Source organism: Haemaphysalis longicornis, unplaced genomic scaffold, assembly GCF_048455015.1.
Source record: "Haemaphysalis longicornis isolate Haplotype H1 unplaced genomic scaffold, Haemaphysalis longicornis Haplotype H1 scaffold_2, whole genome shotgun sequence".
NCBI lineage: Eukaryota > Metazoa > Arthropoda > Arachnida > Ixodida > Ixodidae > Haemaphysalis > Haemaphysalis longicornis.
This window is the reverse complement of record NW_027526295.1, coordinates 66,035,992-66,052,427: the sequence shown is the minus strand read 5'-3', so window position 1 is coordinate 66,052,427 and position 16,436 is coordinate 66,035,992. Positions and strand designations below refer to the sequence as shown.

The following is a 16,436-nucleotide window of genomic DNA, read 5'->3' as shown; positions in this document are numbered from 1 at the left end:
GTTTCTTGTGCAGTAAAGGAGCTGATAACATTGGCGAAAACGTTACTATAAAACACCATCCGCGCCGCTAGTGAAAGCGCCCATAAAATATCTGCCGGAGTGCTAAGCCTAAACATCTCGGGCGGAGCCAGCGGGCTGTCCCGAGCGTTTCCCAAGTCGTCAGCGTCTTTTTCTGACCGAGGTAGGAGATACCGCGGGCGCGAAATCGTCAATGTGGCCGTGAAAATACAGCGCGCGCGACGCCGAGGCGTCGGAATCGCGTGCAAAAACGCACCATGCGGTTCACGCTTGACTGTTGCGGCGTGTGGCGAGCTTGGACACCGGGAGTGAGGAGACAAGCGCGAAGCTAGGCGAAGCGTTACGCGCTCCAGAAAAGACTGCTTTGTGACGTGGGGGTTTAAAAAAAGCAGAAGAAATCATGGATTTGTTCACGCGAAAGTAAAAAAACAAATAAACGAAAACTTTTTTCAGCGCTCAATTTTTTTGTCTGTGTTGGTTCATACGAATTTCGGATGATACGAATATTTTTCGCTGTCCCGCGAGATTCGTATCATCGAGATTCTACTGTATAAAGCTCTTCTGGAGCAGTTCGGAGCAGTCTAAAATGACAATTCAAAGAGATTGAAGGAGAAACCAAAACGTCCTTCACGTTGTCTGGACAGTTGGTGCACAGGAGGCATAAAGAGAAGGTGGCTCCTCCTCACCCTGTTGGGGAAGGCGTCCCCGGAGGCCATCAGCTGCTTGTTGGCGTCGAAGATCATCCACAGCTGGGACTCGTACTCGGACTCATACAGCAGCTCGGAGAGCAGGCCGCAGCTGGGCGTCACCTCGGTCGACTTGCTCTGGGTTGCCATGCAGAAAAGGAAGGTCACCCACATGTGGTCCCACATTGTCATATAATGGTTCCCCAGTTTTTTCTGCCCTCATTTTTGCAGTGTAGTATATGGCTAGCCTCCAGCGGTGGTCAATGTCTGTCCCCTTATGCATAGTGTGGTCATGGAACGAAATTTGCATCTCCAGTTTCTTGCGAATTCTCTGTGGCTCCCAATCTAACGCAGGCAACATGAAAGAAATCAGACTCAAATTGGCCGCTAAGACGACTATCATTACAGTTTGCTGTTAATAGATGGTTTACAGTCTGTTGTTAATACATGGTTGTCGATGGAGGCAGTATAGTTACAGAAAATGGCTATAACTCTTGTTTTAACAGAACTATCCCCAAACGAATTGTATGACAACTGGCTGCTAAGTTGAAAATATTGTGGAATTGCTGCCTGCTGTCAATACTCCGGCTTCTGCAGGAGGGAAACTGACAGAGCCATGTTTGTACGCCAGAATAAGACTACAGTCCTTCCAAGTGTCATTCAGTATAATGAACTAAGTATGCTCAACCGCAAATTGCAAACGAACGTGTTTTGTTTCGTGCAATCCTTGGACGATACACCGTATTTACTCACGTAATGAACCCCACTGTTTTTTTCAGAAAATTCAGCATGAATTGGGGGGGGGGGGGGGTCGATTATGCGGGAAAATCTTGCAACAGATTTTTCAAAGTTGAAATGTCATACAATAAAGATGCTAACAGAAGCGCTGTCAAAGCCTCAACTTTCCAGTAAATACATGTAGGTAACTATGTTATCAAGTTTCCTTTTTATTCACAACATGCTAGTGGCCCCCTACTCGTCATGGAGCTATACCCTTAGTAAAGTCGCTTGTCGCCTCACATTTTGTTGTCAGCCCACAGTGCATCGTCTTCCCAGCCATCAAGGCCCTCCAAAACTTCTTTTCCCACCCAGAGAAACTTCCCTTCTTCGGGCCCACAAAACACACGGCGATCCCTGTTAACCGCCCAAAAACCTCTCGTTTCTACCCTTAGCGGACATGCACTGGCTCAACACTGAAGTCTTGCCCAGCCGCGCAATTTCCATGTGCATCAACGCACGCTCCACCACCTTCAGTTTAAAACTGGCTGTGTAACTCACGTACTGGCCTATCATATGCCGCGCACCAAGAGCTAAAAAAAAAAAAAAAAAGCCGGAACACAGTTGAACAACCAAACAATATCGCGTAATGGCGAAGTTGCGGAACAGCACAGATCAGGGAAGAAGTGAGGAGCACATTTGGTGCTTTTTTTCGCACGCCGCAGCGTTTAGGTTTGTTTTGCTTTGCGCAGGTGGTGCTCCGCAAGCACGCAATTTTAAAATTGTGTGCAGCTACTGTGAGGACTTCTTTTTGATAGAATGCATTTTTAGCGTTTCTGCGCATACTGTGTCGTGATATCAAGTTACTGCGATCGTCTATGGCATCAGCAACCTCGCCAAGGTAAAAACAAATCCCGGCTGCATTTGTTATGCAAGGTGACAAGACCGTAAATTCTCAAGAAAAGTATAGGGGGGGCGGGGGGGGGGGGGGGGTCATTACGCGAGTAAATATGGTAGCCGACTGAGGTACAGCACAACCACAGCTTCGTTGCCCGTCCTTCTTCCCAAAGTGGAAGAGTTGACAAGTTTTGAGAACCAAACCCTACAAAACAGCAGGGGCCACATTTTCATTTCTCACAACCCTGTATGAGACACAAGAAAGGGATGCAGGGTTTACCACAGTGCAGGCGTAAAACCAGTGTGGTTCAAATGCACGTGGCTCACATCGTTGTTAGCAAGCAGCTTCCTACATTCCATTCCAAGACCAGGTGCACACCCGCCAAATAGGGACGCCCTTTAAGAAAGAACTCCACAGAGCGAAGGCATGCCAGCACTCTTGTGTGGTGTAAGACTTGCCGCAATCCCGAAGGCCACCCCTAGAATGTAGCACGAGTTTCCGGGCAGTGTAATAGGCCACGCGTACACGAAAAATGACACTAAGTGTTTAATGCCTTAGGTTTTAATGCCATCAATTCCCTGCTACACACCAAAATCTTATGCCATTTGCTCTAATGTCATTTTTGGTTTAAGGAGTTTCGCACAACTCATTCACCTTCATGAACACCTTAAATCTGGCAACGTGATGGGCACGAAATGGAACCAACGAAACTCTCAGCACCAGAGTATTGATGCTGAAACGTATCTGAACTTTCAAATAAGACGATTTTTTGTGTCCACTTGGCGGCAAATTTCTGAAGAAGATGAAGCTCACTAAAACAGCGGCAAAAGGCAAACCATCTTGTTACTTCTTGTTTTGAATATTTTGGATTTGGCTACTGCTGGCAGGCGACAGCAGCTGCTGAAGCCGTTTTTAGAAACAGCTAACACCGTTTGCTTAGAAAACAGTCATTTTTCTTTCATAAAAACATTTCTAACCCTTCTATAAAGTTTTTCTCCGCTTTAAATACTTCTAAAATATGAGCGCATTTCTCGTTTTGGTCATTATCACCCTCATACCTAACACATTTAATACCTTTGAGCTTTGGCGTGTAGCACAGACCACCAAAATAATGTCATTCAGGGCCTTAAGAACTCAATGTCATTTTTTGTGCACGTGTGGCACAGGTATAAGTGATTAGACACCGAGAGTTAAATGGTTAAATGTCATTCAGGGCCTTAAGAACCCGATGTCATTTTTTGTGCACGTGTGGCACGGGTATAAGTGATTAAACAACGAGAGTTAAATTCAGTTTCGCAGGTTGCCAGGTGACCACCTCTCAGCTGGCGGTTCTATCACCTGACAGCAGTGCAGGCGCAAGCAGCACTACCGCTTCTCCAGGGAGCATTTTCTCCCCTCGCACGTTCTCACACAGACTGCACGTCGCCTACAGGATTCATTATGCAGCGAGCATTCTTCTTCGAGCCCGTTCCATCCCTTCTCGCTCACCAGGGAGAAGTTGTAGGTGAGCTGGATTTCGTAGATGACCCGGCCATCAGGAAACACGTCACGTGCACCCAGCGGCAGCACCTTGGATTCGCTCGGCCTGCAGGTCACACAAACGGGGGTCAAAGGTCAAACGGGGCTTTTACGCAACAAGGCCAGGGCTGTGAGGCATGCTGCAGCAGAGTATTTCGACTGCTTAGATTTGAAAGCATGCAGAAATCTCGCACGCACTCAAGGTTCCCCCCTCCATCGGAAACACAGCCACCAGTGCCAAGAATTGCACCTGTGAGCAGCCAGCATACTTCTTGCTGCACATGATAGACTCGAGCCTTGTCACTGCTTTATACAGCGAGTTGTAAACATTCTCAAATTACCTCACCAGATTGAAGTTGAGACTGCAATTTCAAACGAGAAAGGCGAGTTCCAAAAGTCCTGCTTCGCTCGCACCATCCATTGCTGTGGTTTGCCGACATCGGCCATAGGCCTGCAAAGCTAACTTTAGTGGACCGCTTGCATGTCCAACCTGCCCAACTACAACTCACCTGTGCACAAACAAGGGTCCACGTTAATAAGAAAGTGAGTGAAAATTCAAATTTTGAACGCCGAGATTGAAAGAAAGCACACTGCATGACATTTTCTTTTCTGTTGCCAATCACAGGTCAACTAAGTCACTATATACTTCCATTAAACAGTCATATTATAAGTTAACAGTGTTTATTCTCATGGCAGTCGCCTTCCATTGGCTTAGCATGCCACCTGAAGCATCGTTGGATCAAATATTCTGTGAAAACCACTTCTGCTGACTAATTCAATGGCGTTGCGGTATAGCTACCACCTCTAGACGGTAAGATTTTGGTTGAAATCCAAAATAGGGCAAAGTTTCTTCAGTTTTCCCTTATCCGGCCTTTGGAGGCAAATTCTTTTGCAGTGGGGCTATTCATACAATTACCACATGATAAAGCATAGGGCTTTTACTTTATTGGGTTGAGTTCAAGATAAGTTGTTTTCAGCATAGTTGGGCTGTGTTGCATTAGGTAACCTTACGTTGGGTTGGGTAAGGTTCGGTTCGGTTTCTCACTGCTGTGAGAAATTTCCTACGGTAATTCTCACAGCTACCATAAGAATAGACGCTGCCTTATAAATTATATGGGACAAAATAAATAATTCCTCCGCAAATTAAGTTTTGACAAACTTCCTTCAGTGGTTTCACGAAAGGCCTCATGAACAGACTCAGAATGCGTCCAGCTGCTATTCCACCAAATCCACCCCCCCATGTACATTGTACAAGGCTCCCTCAAAGAAAAAGAACAACGAAGGTCGTCGGTGCACCCACCGCAGGACGATGACGTGCTGCTTGAGGCTGGCTGCCGGCGCCACTTCCTCGGGCCGCAGCTCCGACGTGACGTCAAAGCGGAACACCCCGTCTGTCGCACGCTGCCAAACAGAACGAACACAGCGAAGATCTTCAGCTACGTCTCAATAGGCACACGTCAGTCGAAGGTTTTGAATTAGCATTCGTTTACCGTATAACCGGACCCAACATCCCCCTTACTGCATGCCAGATGATTCGATAATCTTGCTCAATCTGTTTGATTACTGACCATCGCGTGCCAATATGTACCGATCAACACTTCCAATAAACGAGTGGCAAGTTTGTGCAACAACACCTGCTTTGTCTATTCCACTGTTCTTGGGGGCATGAAATAAGGGTTCTATTTTAGAAACTTGGGATTTCGGTTATGGGTTTGCAAATTACGCAAGAATGAGCTTAACACAGTAATTTAAATAAGCTCTTAGCCCCCCTGTCGCGGGAGACTAGGGCGGCATTTACCCGTACCCTGATCCTACGACACCTTTGCGCGGTCCCTGGAAAGCCGTATTATCAGGGTTCTACTGCATCACGAAAATAGTAAATATTGTGTTACACATGGTTTACGACTGCTGCATCAGTGCAACGTTGCGACATCAAATGCTGCCGCTATCGACACTGTTTCCTACCCTTCACCCTCCCCCTTTGAACCTTCAGACACAACGCCTTTTTAACGTGCACCAGCGCAACAGACGGTTGTCTTGGTCCAGCTACTGTCGGGCGTGTTCGTTTCCGTAATGTATTACAAGCTTCTTGCATCATAATGGCCAGTGAGGCCTAATGGCTTGCACAAAAATGATCTGCATGAAGCATGACTACTAATATATAATAGATTTTTTTCTTGTTCGCCTCACGTGAAGCTGCGAAATTATTCCTGGCACATAAATCTTAGAGCTTCATTTTTATAATGATAAAATAACTCTAATTAACCCTTGCAATAATATTGTTGCCTCTTTATACCCACAGACAACTGTTGGGCCTGTTGGCAAGCCCTTCCAAGGACTGGTGGAACATTCCGACTTGGCACACAACGGCACGCTCGCTGAAGTGCAGCTCGCCTTGACACTGGCACCACGTTTCCCTCTAGTACAGCTAAAACTCATTATAACGAACACTGATACAGTGAATTATAAGCTATAGCAAACTAAATACGAACTTTGGTTGGCAAAGCTTGTTTTCGTGAAACTTATTCTATTTATAACGAACAACTATTTGAGGAAGACTGATAGGTGACGTCTAAAGTTGTGGAAGTAGAAAAAAAGGCCCTTTCGTGCGTGGACAATGTGAAAGCTTAATCCTACTCGGTGCTGTTAAAAGCCACCAGATGAAGATCAAATCCTAACACAAATAAGAACGCATGGTTGTTTTGTCGAACACACTTTGTTTTGTTGTAATTTCACTTTCTCGTGTTCCTGTCCATGTTTGAAATGCCGCAAGGAAACAGGGAACGATCACCTCGTTTTCAGTGGGTTCGAAGTCTAGCATATGGCGTTTTTGTATCCGAGATATTTGCCCTAGCCAGATTGCCCATTTGTTGAAGATGATTTTTACCCATACTAATACAACGAATATCAAATACAACTAATTTGCTGCCCCAACACTACTTTGTTACAATGAGGTCCGACTGTATATATCATAGTATCAAACTCTATGAGAGCATGAATAGCTGGACAGAGAGGAAAGCGAGCCACAGCAGTTTCTAGCTCGGACATGGGCAATGCCAAACTCCACTGCGCCGAGTTGAACTGGGGTGGAGCCATAGGGCAGCGTACCATGCACAGACGTTGGGGGTGCGGCTGGAGCCCGTAGAAGGTGAGGGTGCAGTCCACCTCCACCTCGCCCAGGTTGGTCCACCACTTGGCTATGCACAGCTCCAGCGTGCACCCGCCCTGCATGGTGGTCAACAACGGGGGAAACACGGGTGAATGGGGGGGGTGGGGAAGAGAAACAAGCCTAGTTTAGGGGGGGGACACTGCTCTTAAAATAGCTCCTTTTGATTTTTAGGTAAACCCTTCTAACAATGGCCTGCTCTTCCTTGAAAGTTACTGTCCGGTTTCCACTAAATCTAGAAGCCAAGACAAACTCTCCTTCCACCCTCCTGTATCTTCGTGCCATAAGCCTAGTTAACCCTTTCACTGCAGAGTTTTTTTTTTTTTTTTAATGACTGCTTCACACCCCTGGCCGGGTTATTTTTAATGTTACTTATGTGGAAATTTTGCGCTAGTAAATCACTACAACCTTTGTACGACATAGAAACATTTTTATTCCTGAAGGAGATGGGTCGAAAGCCTGCTCTTGAAGCTTGAATTCTCTTCTTCTTCCAGCAGAAATTTCACTCGTCGCGTTTCTTCCTCTTTCTGGATTCTAAGAATGCAGGGGCTCTTCCTCGCTGTCTTCACTCAACAAGCCATTCAGCTGAGTTGCTTCATTATTGTGACTTTTGTTGGAGCGGGAATTCATCAAAAGTTCCAGAATTTCTGTGTTCGTCAAGGCGCAGACACGCGCGACACGGTTGCCGGCCGTTGCAGCGCTGCTGATACGAAGGCGAAGCGACGCGAATGGAGGAACACGTGCTCCATCTCCTGTATAAAATTTAACCTACAAATTTTATGCATTGTGTGAACTTTCCATACATGGCGCGACATGCCTGCTATACTTTTTTTGCCTCAGTTGTTTCGGAAGTGATACGGAGCGAGTTATAATGGCAACACAAACATCCTCGGGAATAGCAAGAGGTGTGCGTGCGTGACCGCCCAAGTTATCTCGGGATTGGCAGTGAAAAGGTTAAGAAGACCGTCCTCCCTGACAAGTAAACGACAATCCCTTTCTGAGGGCTTGCGTTCAATCTCCACAACTTGCCAAGTGGCAAAAACGTCTTGTTTTCCAATCACAGCAAATTTTAGCTGCGCACGTGCAAAACTTCGAGGACAGTCAGGGTACTGCAACGCCAGAAAAGTTGTTCCCGTGCCTACAAGCCACGAAAGCACAGGTTCGAGCCACTCTGTACAAAACCATCCGACGCCCCCCCCCCCTCCCCTCCCCCCCCCCCCCTTCTCCCCTAGCTCTTTTGAGTAAGGGGAGAAGGGCGGCCTCACCAGGACGGCGAAGGCGTGCGAGGCCTCGCCCATCGGGGGCACCATGCAGGTCTTCTGGAACTCGTGGGTCTCGCACGACTGCAGTGGCTGCAGCTGCACCGCGTGCACCACCACGTGCGCCACCTGCTGGGGGTCGCGGGACTTCAGCTGCAGCCCTGCACGTCCCCACAGGGGCCGAGGAGGCGTCGTGTTAGTGCAAACAGCGCACAAGAACCGCACGCGACTGCGGCGTCTTTATATAGAATGCGCGCAGTGGCCCCTGCATATACAAGTACCTTCACGCAACAGGAAGAGCAAAGAAACAGTAGTAACAGAGCTGACATTCAAGCTATTTGATTGTTTGAATTGAAACAGTTTGACCAAAACAACTATTCCCTCCTTTAAGTTTGACTCCAACTTAAAATCTTGTCTTTGAGGTAGTCCAATTGAATTTAACGCAGTGTCCAGACTGCCTTCTGATAGCTCTCCAGCTCAGTGCTGTAGCCATGGCTGGAGTGCTGTTTGATGACATTCAAACATTTAAACTAGGCTAGCACGTGGAAGAGCGTCTGTTGTTGTGGTGTTAGAGGTTGAATCTTAGATTCCCGATACCAAGGGCACTGCTTCAAGCCTGACTTTCCGCTCCTTTATTATTATTTTTTTTTCCATTTTCAGTTTCAAGTATCACATTCATGGCTTTGGTTAGTTTTTGATGTTTTAAATTATGGTTTTCTGTTTGTTAAGTCAGGTTACGTTATGTTAGGTTATGTTGGGCCAGTAATGCCAGATGCCGCATTTTTTTTTTAAACACTGATCAACATTGTTTTAGCGGAGTGCTTTTAGCACAATCACATGGCCCTCTACACACACCAGAAACAACTACAATTTAAACAGGTCTTCCAGCCACACTCAACAACAGCATAGCGGTAGCCAGGTCACAGTGAAAAACAGTCACAGTGAGCTGAGTGATATTGAGCGGTGCGCATCTTGCGTCCTTTTCCATTTTCTTTGTCTGTCATCTAATGTCATTAGAGTACAATGAACCGGTACCAACTTGCGTCGTTGACAGCTCTTCTACACTGAACAACATGAGAGGAGTCCCCTTCTTCATAACAGCACACCCCCCCTTTCACCCAGGTGGACACCAGGCACCCAGCAGGAAGGAAGAAGGAGGGGCAGCGTACCAGCCCAGGTGGCCCCCTGGGGTGGCACGAGGAACTCCCGGTGCACCAGGCCCGGCCGCAGGGGCAGCTTCTCCAGCCGCCACTGGTGGCCCTCCTGCTCGCCCACCCTGCATGGGGGGAAGGGGCAGCCAGGGATCGCTGCTACGTGCCACCACAGCAACTCACACTGCTGCTGGCAACTAGGCTAGAGTGCCAAACACAGCTGACCACACTGATAGATAGAGTACAGTGATTAGAGTAGAGCACTGATAGACAGAGTACAGTGATTAGAGTAGAGCACTAATAGAGTACAGTGATAGAGTAGAGCACTGATAGACAGAGTACAGTGATTAAAGTAGAGCACTGATAGACAGAGTACAGTGATTAAAGTAGAGCACTGATAGTGTACAATGGTAGAGTAGAGCACCGAGAGTAGAGCACTCATTGAGTAGAACACTGATAGATAATAGAGTACAGTGATAGAGCACACTAATAGAATGCACTGATAGAGTGCACAGATAAGAGTGCACAGATAAGAGTGCACAGATAAGAGTACACTGATAAGAGTAGAGCACAAAAGGCCTAGCACTACACTAGAGATACTAACTCATGCTCAGATACAGATAATGCTCAGACCTTGCAGACTACCTGGCATAGCCTTAAGGGAGGAAGGGAGGGAGAGAGAGAGAGTATACACACTGCCAACCACCTTACTACGCTTGCCCAAGGCCCAACAACAAAGGCCACATTGCCACCGCACATTGCGACAATTTTCCGGCGGGGGCAGCTTTCAAGGCACAGGTAAGCACAAAGTGGTGTGCACATTGCACAGCACACAAGCCAATCGATCCAGGCAAGCTACGCCTGAGCAGGGATGCAAATACTCTCCAACCTCAAAAGGACACTGAAGTAATTTGTAAACACTGGGGGATTACTAGCACAAATTGATGTCCAGAGTCCCTAGGCCACGTTTCGACCACTATAAAAACGTTCACGCAACTTAATTTACTAGAAAAATCAATTCAAAGGTGTTGTTCCCTTTTCTGCATCCTCCTTGCAGATTTCCTGTGATGTTTCCTATGACGTGCACAATTTCGAACTGGCTGGAGTGCTAATCCGGAACTGCCAACCTGATATACTACTGGTGTTTGGCAATCAGCAGGACTGTGTTCCACAGCCTGCCGCTGATGAAGACTGCACCCACCAAACTGTCTCTACTTCCCCGGAATGCACAAGAGCAGGTGCCAAGGTTGCCCAAAGCTGTAACTCACGGTCTGGGCTTGATGACGGTGATGGGCACCTCAAAGACAGGGCCCTTGTCCACGCAGGTCACGTCAAATGCCTTCACCTGTACAGAGGAGGAGGGGGAGGAGGCATACGAGGAGTCTTCAACAACACCGTCCATCTACGCAAATTACTGTTTGGTCACCAGCCTCACGGCCACACACAAGCTTCATTAGACTTCACCTCCGGTAAAGTTTCTCTGGGCGCCCAGCCGGTTGAGGGAGGCTACTGGATTAATTCGATTATAAGGCGGTCACAATTATAAGGCGACAGTGCAGTCTGGAGAGTCAAAACCGTTCCACTCAATGTGAAAGCTGCTAGAAGTGCAGAGCAGTGATTCGCCATAATGGGCTGTGGCGCCAATATCCGCTCACTCAACGCCGCCTGTATTAACATTGCCTGACGCGTCGCGCGCTTTTCAATGGGAAGGGTAGGGACGCTTAGTTCAGGCACTGATCCGCTATGTGGCGCATGCCGGCGGACATCTCGCATTACGTCACTGCTCGCGAGTCGCGAACGCTGCACCCACTTCTACGACGTGTGTCTGTCAGCTTGCCTGTTGGGCTTCAAGGGCCGTTTCGCTTACATCTTAGCCGTGACGGGGCGCTAGTTCTGTGGCGCACTGGGGATCTCGTTCAACGTGTCGCTCGCTTCATACTTGCTGCATTTTTCCAAAGATAAAGATGGAGGTGGACTGAAATAGTCTAAGAACATACTGATTGTCGGGTAGACTAACAGAAAAACGATATTTTCGGATGGGGCAGCCATTATTTTACTGATATTTTTCTTTCTGGAGTATTTAGAGAAGAAAAAATTGCGTGCACGTTTTTTGTTCAGGCGCTCACTTCTACGATTACTTTCAAATAATATCACGTGCTTGCAAACTTCAGAAAATTATAGGAAACAAAAGGATAAGCAGCTTGGATCCCGCCACGCTGTCCGGGCGCTTCTACAGTACAGTCCTCAATTTTAGAAGTGCGTACCGATGCGGAGTGCGAACAGGGGGGTCAAAACAATACCTAAATGCGGAGGGGATAGAAGGGGGATGCCCCACTCAGAAAATTTCAGGGCCTGTGATCCGAGTAGATAAGCGCGCAAAGCCGGCATCAGCCTGCGGCAGCGCAAGGGACTTTGCTTCGTGACAAAGGAAGTTTTATCAGTGACAGACCAAGACAGACAGGCATGGTGAAAAACAAGAAGGCGTAGGAGCGCCGCCTCGGGAACGCTAAACAAACTTTCCACTATTTTGCATAGTTTCCGAGAAGCGGCGCTGGCTGGCGGACACGAAAGCACGCTTGAAGGCTACGGAGCGGGGAAGGGTAGGAGAGAGCAACAGGAGAGTGGCTGTTTGGCCATTTTTCGCTCACGCGTTAGGCACTGTTTATACAGGCGGCGTTGGCTCACTGCTACCACCCAATGCATTTCAAATTTCCCGCCTTCGCAGTGCTCGCGCGCCCCATGCCTGAAACTGCACCAGCGGGAGTTGTGTTCTTTTTGTGCTTGCTTTTCCTCCCGCAATCGCCGGCGTTGCACTGCCACTTTTTTTGCGCTTACTATTGCAAAAACCAACCCAACGAGCGTTCCTAACTATACTCGGTTACAACTCAAGAACGGCACCACGTCATGTAGTTTATCACTCCGCTAAAGCGCCGGACCCGTGACGTCAGTGCACGCGCGTTTTCAAAGGGGTTTGCTATGAATGGGTGATATCATCTGCCTCGTCTCGCGCAGTTTGTTTGTCGTCACTGGAGTCGTTTATAAGCATACTAGCGGTAGTACCCGGCGGTGCCCGGCTGTGCCATTATATTAAGGACAGCAATTGGTATTTGTTAGTAGCCATATTAGGCTACTTCATTGGGAAGTGGTACACACTCGGAAGCGCCTGCCTGCTGTCAGTACATAGGCTCCTACTTCAGGCGTGTCGTGGTAATGTGAAACGACTGGTGCTCATGTTTTACTCCAACTCTAGCTAAACAAATTGCACCAAGATGGCGCGTTTGAGCGAATGAGTCAGTGAGTGAAAAAGGTTTTATTGAGCCTGCGAAGTGGGAGTGGTTCCCTATATCAGAAAGCCATGTGATGAGTCGGCAGCCTTCACTCTGGAGGAAGTATTGTCAGGACATCCAGATCGCTGATTGTCACCAGTTTATCCCACAGCTCAAGGTTTGGAAAAGTGGATGAAAGAAGGAGGAGCTTGGTTTGCTTTCGTTCTTAATATATGAGGAAGAGTGCCAGGTTGCAGCCACAACTTAAATTCGGCAGGAGATTGCGCTGGGACCACATGATGGAGGCCGGCTGGGTGAGGGGTATTCTTCCGCGTAGGAAGTGCTATCTCAGAAGATATGAACGATGCTCATCGGGACAGTTTTATCATAAGTAACATGGGCTTCCTGTGGGAGGCGCGAGGTTGCAGAAAGTCCCAGCAGATGCCGAGGGCTAACCTTTGCTCTTTTTACTGGTACATCTTCTCTTTTACATTTATGATATATGACACCTGCTCCTACTGGAGACGCGTAGTTGCCGAAGGTGTCAACAGATGGCGACCGCTAAGCGAACGCGGGAAAACTCAACTGAATTTTACGTCCAAAAGGATGCAGATTAAAAAACCTCGCTGGCCTTCTAATCCGCATCTCAGGACAAAATCCTGAAATTGGTTTTTGGGCAATTAAATGGGCAGCATTTTCAAGAAAAAACAAATCATAGATATCAACTGGCTGCGTAGTTATTTGCGAATATGTAACAAAACAGTCCTTTCCAGAAATCCTGCTTGCCGCTATTGGGAGGGTGTCATCGAAAAATGTTGTATAACAGTGTTGAGCTACGTCAGTAAGTTGCCTATCTCAACAAAAACCAGTTCGATATCTGAGATGGCGGGTGGTAAAAAAATTAATATGTGAAAAACTATTTTACCGCTTTTCACTGTCTCCAGGGTGGAATTTTTAAAATTTTAAGAAATATTGACCTCCAACACCGTAATCAGAATGTGCCCTTGCAATCTGTAGCCCTTTGAAAAAGCAGTTTCGCTAGACGTGACATAACTTGTCAGGCCTTTTTGGCTCATCAGCCGTGTCATTTGTAAAAAACAAATTGACCCCTTTAGCGGCGTCGCAGAGCGAAATCCTTAAAAATGGTTTTGTGCACTTGTATGAGTAACATATCTAGCAAAAATCAGTTGGATTACTGAATCGGTGAAAGATTTATTCGAGAATCTTTAGGAACACCGTTTTAGTTCCGGAATGCGGTATCACCTTGCTGGTGTAGGTTAGGGCGAATTCCAAAAACTATTTTTTAGGTATTCTTAAGGGCTACTTATTCAGCAAAAAGCGCTTCGATATGTGGATGGGTGACCGAGAAAATCACGAATTAGCGAAACCACAATTTCGCCTTTTTCTTCGGCTAGGAGGGCAATTTCTGAAAAACCCGCCTTAGTGAGCACCTACTCAATGACGCAAATAAACTCGTGAAATTTCAAGTCTCTAGGTCTAACAGTTTTGGCTGGGCGTTGATGAGTCAGTCAGTCAGTCAGTCGGGCACTTCTCTTTATAGGTAGAGATTAAGTCCAAAAAATCATGGGAACGGCTCACGCCATGTTCAAAATATTCCCAGTAACGCCCTACTGCGCGCGCGCAGAGATACATCTGGCTACGGTGATAAGGCACAGCGGCAACTTCCGGTGCTGTTCTTAAGTTGTCACCAAGTATAAAGGAATGTGGGTGCTGCCAGTTTATTACCTACATTTTGACTCAAATATACCTGCAGGTGTCTTCGCGCTAAATAAATGAGATGTGTGACAAGTGGCAATGGTTCATGGGTTTCGAACGTGTTTTGAACCATATAAACCTCTTGGCTTTCGAAGCCTCTGGGATACGCCGCGACGACAGCCGCTACGACGGAACGCTGTGTGGCTCTACTTGGGTCGAGCGAGCGAGCTATGACGACAAGGCGAGCCCCTAAATTGCTCTGCACTTAAAAAATCGCCATATACAGATACTGAGCTCCAAATATAAGGTGGGGTATGACTTTTAAAACTACGGATTTTGCGAAAAAAAACCTGGCATTATATTCGAATAAATATGGTACTCATACACAGGGAGAAGCAGCTGGAGTGCACAGCAAGACTACGAAGCCACTGCACCAGACTCCTTCCCCTTCACCCAACACTGTATTGGCACCCTGATCACATGAGAAGCAGCTTCGGCAGTGAGATGCAGAGGAATAGAAATTCTCAACCATGTTCCACCTGCTACAGCTTCAATGAAAAAAGCTGCCTGCCGTCAAGAATTGGTATTGAACGAAGCATCCCCTGTCAGAGATATGTGGGGAAGTGGTTCTGCACAAAGCCAACGCTTTAAAAAAAAAAAGGCAGCATTTTGCACCATTATTGGTAATATGGTGACGCAGTGCTGGAAGTTCGACAGAGAATTTTGGTGGGTACAGAATGAAGCTTTGTGGTGAAAGGGGGCAGGGGGGGGGGGGCAGAGCAGCAGCAGAAGCAGTGGGATCATCTTCCTTACCCCATGGGACGCACACCACAAATCTACCAACAGAAGAGCCCAGTGTTACCTCCAGCAATAAAATCGCCCTTCAAAGGTAGATGAACTGTTTCCTCTTATGTACAAGACTTCTGTTAAGCAGCAGGCGAAAAAGCTGCTTGAGCGAACAGAGGAAACACAATTTCTCCAAACATGAAGAAAGCATTCCGGTTAGGGGAGATGTTTTTCAAGAGAACAACCAATAGCAGGGTTCGTACAGAATATTTGACTGAAAATTCAAGGACTTTTCAAGGATTTCATGGATGAAAATGGGCAAAATTCAAGGAGTGTTAGCAAAATTTCATTTGCTTACAAGACTTGTGAAAGCAGTGCAGTTTTCGCATGGATTTCTTTTTCCACAGAAGCTGTTTGCCTTGACTAAGTAGGTGAGGTTGTTTTTCGCTTCACCTTCTTCCGAAAAACGGTCCGCGGATTCCAGCAGGCACTTGAGAGTTTTTTGAAGCTTTGACTTCCTCCCCTGCATCTTATCGAGCTCTTGCTCGAGCTCTTTTCTCTTTGAAGTTGCCTGCCGTGACAGTGCTTGTTTCTTTTGTTTGTCTAGGTATGCAGCATACCTATGCCGGGCTTGGCGCACTGACGCCTTCAACTCTTTTGGAATTGGAACATTCAGCAGGCCGCCATGGTTTTTCACAGCCTCGCAGATAACTCGTTGAGAAATATACGACAGCTCTGCCAAATTCTCGACCGCAACCTGCTTGTTGATGCTGAAGCCTCTTTCCACTGAGGCCTGCCCATGGCTCAGGAGGAGAAGAAGTTTCATCACAGCCCATAACTCTCGTAACTCCCGTGCTCCGTATTATTTTTGGACTGAAACTTGCACTTTCCGCCTGGCATCCTGTCAAAGTAAAGTCGGACCGAGTACCGACCGTATGGTGTCTGGAAGACACATACCGACCAACCGTTGATACAACTTACGTTGGATTGGATTGGATTTCTGGCTCGCATTTGTTGCCAGACGACACAGGCGCTGCCGGTTTCGAAACTGAAACTTGCTGCTATTGCTCTTCTGTCAAGACTACTTGTTTTCGCGGTCATTCCTCAGTAAACGCGTTTATGAAATCAGTACAACTTACAGAAATACGTCGTTCATTTGCTTTATTGAAACAAAGTCCACTAAATTTTCACGGATTACAAGGAGCTCACTTATATTTAAGGGGGGACGCGGGTCTTAGAATGGCCAAAAATCGCG

General features: G+C 47.1%; 1 protein-coding gene across 1 annotated transcript in view; it reads right to left on the bottom strand.

Annotated features, from left to right (window-relative positions):
* LOC144168951 (tripeptidyl-peptidase 2-like) overlaps positions 1-16,436 on the bottom strand; it is a 74,622-nt gene that overhangs the window by 15,895 nt on the left and 42,291 nt on the right. Inside the window, exons 15-21 of the mRNA XM_077697949.1 lie at positions 10,682-10,758; positions 9,432-9,538; positions 8,269-8,423; positions 6,946-7,062; positions 5,138-5,238; positions 3,808-3,904; positions 705-842 (exon numbers count right to left, since the gene is read on the bottom strand). Of these exons, the coding sequence (XP_077554075.1) occupies positions 705-842; positions 3,808-3,904; positions 5,138-5,238; positions 6,946-7,062; positions 8,269-8,423; positions 9,432-9,538; positions 10,682-10,758 (792 nt within the window). The remainder of the gene's footprint in view (positions 1-704; positions 843-3,807; positions 3,905-5,137; positions 5,239-6,945; positions 7,063-8,268; positions 8,424-9,431; positions 9,539-10,681; positions 10,759-16,436) is intronic.